Source organism: Daucus carota, chromosome 9, assembly GCF_001625215.2.
Source record: "Daucus carota subsp. sativus chromosome 9, DH1 v3.0, whole genome shotgun sequence".
Lineage (NCBI taxonomy): Eukaryota > Viridiplantae > Streptophyta > Magnoliopsida > Apiales > Apiaceae > Daucus > Daucus carota.
In genome coordinates, this window is record NC_030389.2 from 7,763,726 (window position 1) to 7,771,212 (window position 7,487).

Below are 7,487 nucleotides of genomic sequence, written 5' to 3' on the forward strand. Positions count from 1 at the left end.
AAAAATTATTAATAAAATTTTCATTTGATACCTCATACCCGTCTCTCATACCCACCTCCCCCCTAGGGTATCAAATCTGATTCCAGGTGGGTTTGAGGTATGAGTATCAGATTATAAAAATAGACAACCAAACACCAGGTATGGGTTTGGAATGAATAAAACCCATACCTGATACCAGAATCAGCTGAACCAAACGACCCCTTAATAGGTTAAACGTGATGGGCAGACGGCCGGGTCGTATAACAAACAATAATAATTAAATACACGTGACAGACACACACATATAGCAAAAAATAACAGATACACAAAAATTTAGTCATAAACCTCCCATTTTACAAAAATCTCATTCTATCTGCTACTTACACCTATACTTACACCTATACACACACAAATGATATGATTGTGTAGCATCTTCATTGCCACTACTCTGCCAGATCTTGAAACCCTAGCTTGCTCATTCTTCATTTTACGCCACATTTCGATCGATTTCGTTGTTTTTCGATTTGATTTCGGCGATTTTTTGATCGATTGCAGTGTTATAGTATAGATAGGGAGGGAGAGAGAGAGAGAGAGAGAGTGTGTGTGTGTGATATGAAATAGAGTCTGGTTGATATGGATGATCGAGGTAGTGGCGGATCGTTTGTAGCTGTTAGGAGGATTTCGCAAGGTTTTGATCGCGGAAATACTTGTCATTCATCTTCTGGTATGTTGTTTACTTTGTTTTTGTGTATATGCGTGTGTGTGTTCATTTTATGAGTTAGAATTGTGTAATTTATCTGTTTTTTGTTATTAAACCAGGAGGGAGAGGATAGACAGAGAGAGAGAGAGAGAGTTTGTACTAGTGTGTTTGTACGAGTGAGATGGAGAGTTTGTACTAGTATGTGTTTATACGAGGGAGGGAGGGAGGGAGGCGGGGAGAGAGAGAGGGAGGGCGAGAGAGAGAGAGGGAGGGGGGGAGAGAGAGAGAGAGAGAGAGAGAGAGGGAGGGAGGGAGGGAGGGAGGGAGGGAGGGAGAAGAGGGAGGGAGAGAGAAGAGAGGGGGAGAGAGATTGTGTGTTGTTTATACTCATGATGTCCATAAGAATCATTTCATATCTGTGTTTTTGCGATTTGAATTGTTTTACAGTTGTGTCTATATTGTACGTGTGCTTATATGTCTTTATCTTCAGGAATAAATTTGTACAAGTTTGGATCTGTCCTGTCGATCAATTAGGTCATATTATTCATGCCTACTTATTTTGATATTTGTGGTGAGTTAGCTGCCTGTTTGATAGTCTTAGCTTTTTCTACGCTTCATTATAAGTTACTGAATTTGTATCTGTGTAAGTTATAAGATGAAATTTTGTGCTGAAATCAATTCTGATTACTAGCTGTTCGATCCATTGTATCTGTTTTTTTTGTACTTCTTAGGGATACTGCATATTACATGTTCAAAATTATCGGCATTATAATTTGCTATCATAGAGTTCATACTGAAACTCCTATGATGATCTATACATTTATTGATGATATTAGGTAGTTGAGGAATTACATAAATTTTGCAATTGCTTCAAAATATATATTTCGATGCAGAGATATATTGTTTGGGACCTTAAATCGATTTTAACACGCACAATGCTTGTTTTAAAATTTGTGTGAGAAAGGATTAGAAAACATGATTGAGCAGTATCTTTATTTTCTTGTTCATTTGAGTGTTTGATGGATATTGTGTTGTTAATACTGAGGGAAATGAGGTTTTAAACTCTTGAAGTGGCTTAACCAGACTAGTTTGTAAATCTCTGTTTATCTGCTTTTGGCTTTATGTTGTCCCCTTCTACATTATAGAATAAAATTTCGAAGTTATAAATTTAGTACATGTCTGTGGTGAACATCTAACCACGTCATGTGACACCAAGTGTAGGTTGCTTCTTTTCTTTAAATATCTCAGATGAAGCAAGTTGCTAGGAAGATCACTTTTATCATGCAACCTCTAACTTTGAAGTTTCTTTATAATCTTTATGAAGAACAAAATGCTATATTTAAGAAAAAAGAGTTAAAGAATTAATGTCGATATTATACTCTATTAGTTCAATTTGTGTTCTATTTTTAATATTCTAGTTCTACCAAGGAAACTATTTATCTTAATGTATTAAATTTATTTCTTTAATTTCTAGTAAATTTTGTCATGTAAACCTTTTGTTTTCCAGAACAATTTTGTGCTCTGATATATTTGCTATGTGTTATTATGTTGGTCATTGCAATCGTGCTGCATGTGCTGTTTGTAAACTGTATATATTATAGGTATATTTAAGTTGTACTTATTTTGCCCCACATTATATCGAACAAATTGTGCTGGTTGAACTTGCCAAGAGAAGTGTTGATAAAGAATGTAGTGTGTAGGTAGGTAGTTGTGACCGCTGGTCAACACACACACTAGATTAACTTCATCATGAGTACGTTATTTACTTTATTGTATACTGTGCAATTTTTCGTTTTTGCTAAGTATATATTGTGCAATTATTACTAAATCTTATGGACTGGACCTTTTCTTTGGAATAATATATGATAACATTATTTGATTTGTACAGATTAAGTTTTAGGTCCCACTTTTCACTAATTGATTACTTAAAACAGTATATACTTTAATTGGAGTTTGATTTAAGTTTATAATGTTGTTTTGTTCAGCGGAGGTTGTTGCGGGATCGGCAGCATGGCTTGGGAAAGGTCTTTCATGTGTTTGTGCTCAGAGAAGAGACAGTGATTCTCGCTTATCATTTGATCTAACCCCTGCCGAGGTATATGTTCTTTTGTCACATTTGAAGGTCTTGTCGGATTGAAATCCAACAGGCTCATTACACTATAAAAATACTGTACCTAAATTGTCGATAATGTTTTTCAAGCATGACAAATGACAATTAATGCCGACTAGACAGTGTAATATTTTCAGTATAGATTTCAACTGACATAATTGAACTTTTGATTCATTCTTGTTTCTCTATGCTAGTTACTTGTTTTGTTTAGAACAGGTTGTCTGCCAGTGTACTTATTTTTACTTTAAGTCCACATAAGATGTGTACTCAAAATATCGTAAAAAGTTACACTTCCCTTTCTAATTCAATCAGGGATTTCATATGTTTAATTATTCACCTGGAAGACTATGGATTTGCCAAGTATAAAGCCCGGTAATTGCAGCTTCTGGAATATGGTGATACTGATTTTGGTCAATTACATAACTACTAAAAGGTCACTATGTAAATACAAAAGAGTCTTTGGCTGCAAGCCAGCATATTTGGTGTAAGTTATGATATATAGGAGACACTTGCATCATGGTTGAATCTTACTCTGTAATTATGTACATATGGGTCACAAAGTTAGGGACATGTGAGCTATTTGTGGTTCATACGGAAGAGCACATAGAACTTATGATTGAGAAATGTTCCTGGAAAGGAAATATTATAATTTCAGTATCTAGCAGGTTGAATTTTTTTTGTTACTGAAAAGTGTTACACTTCCAAGTCTTTTTACGATATGCTTTCCTTTTTATTTTGCTGAAGAGTTATTTTTAACATGCATTTTCCCAACTAATGTCTTGTTCAATTTGTGTTGGTCTCAGGAGGACTGCTTACAAAGGCTACAGAGTCGTATTGATGTGCCTTATGATACTTCCCTTCCTGAACATCAGGTGCTTATTGTCTTGTGCACTTTCATATTTTCTTGGGAGATCAATGTATAAGGAAATGAAGAAAATGCAAGTTTTACATTTGTCAGTTGTCTTATTGTCTGGGTCATGCCTTTTTAACTATGCCAGTTGACACTTCTTTTAAATTTCTCATGTTATATATGTTTGCTTCATTGTTGTAGGAAGCTTTAAGGGCATTATGGGATGCTGCCTTCCCAGAAGAAGAGCTTCATGATTTGGTCTCTGAGCAGTGGAAGGAAATGGGGTGGCAGGGAAAAGATCCATCTACGGACTTTAGGTGCAGAAATCTCTCTTTTCTTTTCTTTCAGTTTTGATTCATTTGAAAGTTATACTCAATGTCACTGCAGATTCCATGTTTTCTTAAGAAATTGTGGTTTTTCTTGCAGAGGTGGTGGCTATATATCATTAGAGAACCTGTTGTACTTTGCCAAGAATTTTCCGGTAAGACCAGTTCTATAAATGTTGTTTCTCTTCCTTTTATTCCTGCACTTTTTTGTGATGCTAGACATAACAGGACAAAAGGAGAAGTAGTCTAGAACGTACTGTTTTCACATACACTGATTTATAAAATGAAAGCAAGATATACATGCACATCCTTGCATAAAATTAGCTAACAAATGAAAGGATAGTCCGTTAGTATGTAGTTGATTCTCCCAACGAAAAATTAAGTCAAAGTTTTTATTCAACTGATAAGCCATGTAAAAATTTTGATTCTTTCTTGCCAAATAACTTCTTACACAAATTCTGATTCCTCTATTATATAATGTAGAGGGCCTAGTTGGTAATAACCAAATACCTGTAGTCCATCAGAATATAGATCCATATATATACCTATTATGACTTGACTCTTTTTTCCCAAGCAGTCATGGTGGACGCCAAAAATACTCTTTACCTGTAGTCTTATTTTCCTCATATTCTGTTTAGTGTTCATCCCTCTCCCAGTTGTACTCATAAATTTAATAGCGATCCCGTGTATGATTGCATGTGCTCATATATACTGCAATATATAACGGCACTTTCATATATGATTGCATGTCGTTGTATGTATGCACATATATATATATATATATATATATATATATATATATATCTTATCAGCTTGAAAAGTTTTGGGTCATTATAGTTCTTTTGGCCATAAAAAAAAAAAAAAAACTTCGGTATTTGATCGAATCACTGTTTCTACATCACATTAACTGGTTAGGCACTTTGTCGACTCTGGTTTCTTGCTCTTCAAGGGGCAAATGAAGGGAACTGCTATTTATAGTCTTGCAATAGAATTGCTGTCTTATTTTCCAGGGAAACGAAAATGTAAATGTAGTTTCATTATCCAGGTCAGTAAAGGAAAATGTACATGTTTTTTTTAAAAACCAAGTAGTATATAATTCTTTGAATTCATAGGTAAGTTTGAGATACTTCCATGACAAATATAATTAAAATTTGGTTTTTTTTTCTAATAAAATTGATAGAAAAACAAAAGGACTTGATCTTAATTTCTTTCTTCTGGCAAGGGCATCAAGAATTTCCATAAAATTTCACTTACAAGTAAATTTTTGGCGAGGTAGGGTCTTAGTGCATGGCACTCTCTTCATGACTCTCAATATTGTGTGCCAATTTGGCAATAGTTTCTATTGTTTACCACTTTACTTCCCATAAAATAGAATTTTGAACTAAGCCTTGATGTGTTTCTTAGAACTGTCTGTGAAGTCCATTATTATAGTGGAAGGCTCTAATTCTATACTTGTGTTTCACGTGTGTTATTTGTCAAATACTGTTCGCAGAAATCATTCCAGGTTCTTCTCCGAAAGCAAGAAGGCGACAGGGCTATGTGGGAATACCCATTTGCTGTAGCTGGTGTTAACATCACATTTATGCTTATTCAGATGCTTGATCTTGAAGCTGGTCTGTGACTTTTTTCTTTAAAAATTTAGTGGAAGGATTCTTTAATAATGGTTCATCTTTCCCTTTCGTTATTCCTGAAGGTTTCAATAAGTTTATGTTATTTTAAAATAGTGTATTATGTATAGCATGCTAAAAAAAATTCTGCTGCTTATGACGTTTGCATTTATAATGACTTTGCAAACTTAGGTCATATATATGCTGGTCAATATATATAACTTTCAGGCGTCTATCTAATTCTGCAATAAACAAACTGCAGTTAAGCCACGGACACTGGTTGGAGCCACCTTTTTGAAGTTTCTTGCAGGTATTCATCTTGTACCTATGCTAGTTGAATTTGTAATCTAGAATCTCTATGGTTGTTCAATTATGGTTTGATTATATCTTCCGGTTTCTATTTTCTTTATATTATCGTACTGTAATACTAAAACTGAGCTACAACTTAGTCTTTCATTCTATGTTGTATGTATTTTTGTTCTAGCTGATAATATATCTTTTCAACAGAAAAGGATTATGCGTTTGACCTTCTATATTGCATAACCTTCAAGTTGATGGATCAGCAGTGGCTTGAAATGCGGGCTTCATATATGGACTTCAATGTACGCTTCCTTAATCAGAAATATCATAAATATGATGTGTAAAAGTCACTAATTTATGTTCTCTTAAATTCATGCTTACATAGTTTTCATATCAACGCTGGTTGAGATTATTAATGTAGTAGGATTCTACATCTCAACTGTGCACAATATTTTTCCCTGGCATACTCTAGGTTGCCATAATCATCAACCAATACAAATCTTGTCTGTTGTGGGTCAAGAGCAAGAGAGAATTTGATGACTGTGAGGAACTTCAAATTTGAAAGCTTATTAGAGCTTCCGACAGAAATTTTAGGCATTTATGTATCATTTACTCTCCCTGCCAAGTGCCAACTGCGATCATTCTGCTTTAATTCTTTGCAATTCTGCTTGGGCGCCTACCTAGTATTATATCTTTTAAGATGAAGTGAATATAAAATAATATACTGTTGTCACACGGGAAAGGCTTGTAAAATATCTGTGCTGATTGTATGTCTTTCTAACACAATACAGGCGGTGATGAAATCTACCCGTCGTCGTCTGGAAGAGGAGCTTATGCATGAAGACATTACAAAGCTTGAGGATTTGCCTTCATATAACCTTCTCATTAGATGATGCTGTAGTGTGTGACAACCTAGTACGAAAAAACTGCTCTCGAAGCAAATACCACCAGTTGACATTTGATATGCTGTGTTAGTCTCATTATCTTTGTGGTAGAAGTTGACAGTCAAAGAGTCATGCTCTACTTCGCAAATGTTAGTTTGATAGATCAAAATTTAACTTCTTCCAAAGTGCCAGAGCTGTTACTTCTTCTTTGACCCTGTTATTATCTTCAAGAGTGCAAGTTTTCTTACCCGGCAGTGTGCAACTAGCAAGTAGGTTCAGAAGTTTGGGGACTTGTAATATTTTTACAAACTGGTTTGTTTTTTGCGGATTTTTCTACAGAATCCACGCATAAATGACTGAATGCTTGCCATTTAAACATATCATAGAGCAGTAGCACCAATGTCCTTGTGTGTTTGTACCCTGTAGCAGCCAGACTGCAACCTATAAGGAGAAACTCTATTGAAAGTTGTATGACTCTAAACTTCACAATAAACTATTTTGCAGTCCATCATTTGGTAACTGTTATTTTAAGTTGGCGCTACAAACATTTTGTCACATAATTAATAGCCATGAAATGATTTATTACACACCTCTGATGGAAAGAAATGTAATACAGAATATCATCCATTTCTATTACAGGCCAAAAACCTTTTCTCCAACCAAATAACTAGACCACTGTGGGAATGAATAAATTATGTTTGGAAGGGAGTAGCATTCATTCCCACAGTGGT

The 7,487-nt window shown here is 34.8% G+C and overlaps 1 protein-coding gene across 2 annotated transcripts; it reads left to right on the top strand.

The window, feature by feature from the left end:
• The first annotated feature begins 275 nt into the window (after positions 1–275).
• On the top strand, positions 276–7,287 carry LOC108203108 (uncharacterized). Of its 2 annotated transcripts, XM_017371850.2 has the most exons (10): positions 315–703; positions 1,170–1,250; positions 2,665–2,774; positions 3,593–3,661; positions 3,841–3,956; positions 4,066–4,120; positions 5,458–5,578; positions 5,835–5,882; positions 6,080–6,174; positions 6,664–7,287. In XM_017371850.2, the coding sequence occupies exons 2-10, from the start codon at positions 1,226–1,228 to the stop codon at positions 6,763–6,765; spliced, it is 741 nt and encodes a 246-aa protein (XP_017227339.1). In that variant the 5' UTR covers positions 315–703; positions 1,170–1,225; the 3' UTR covers positions 6,766–7,287. The 2 variants fall into 2 exon arrangements, with proteins under 2 accessions (XP_017227338.1, XP_017227339.1); XM_017371849.2 differs by lacking the exon at positions 1,170–1,250 and having other exon boundaries at positions 276–703.
• Positions 7,288–7,487: the final 200 nt, after the last annotated feature.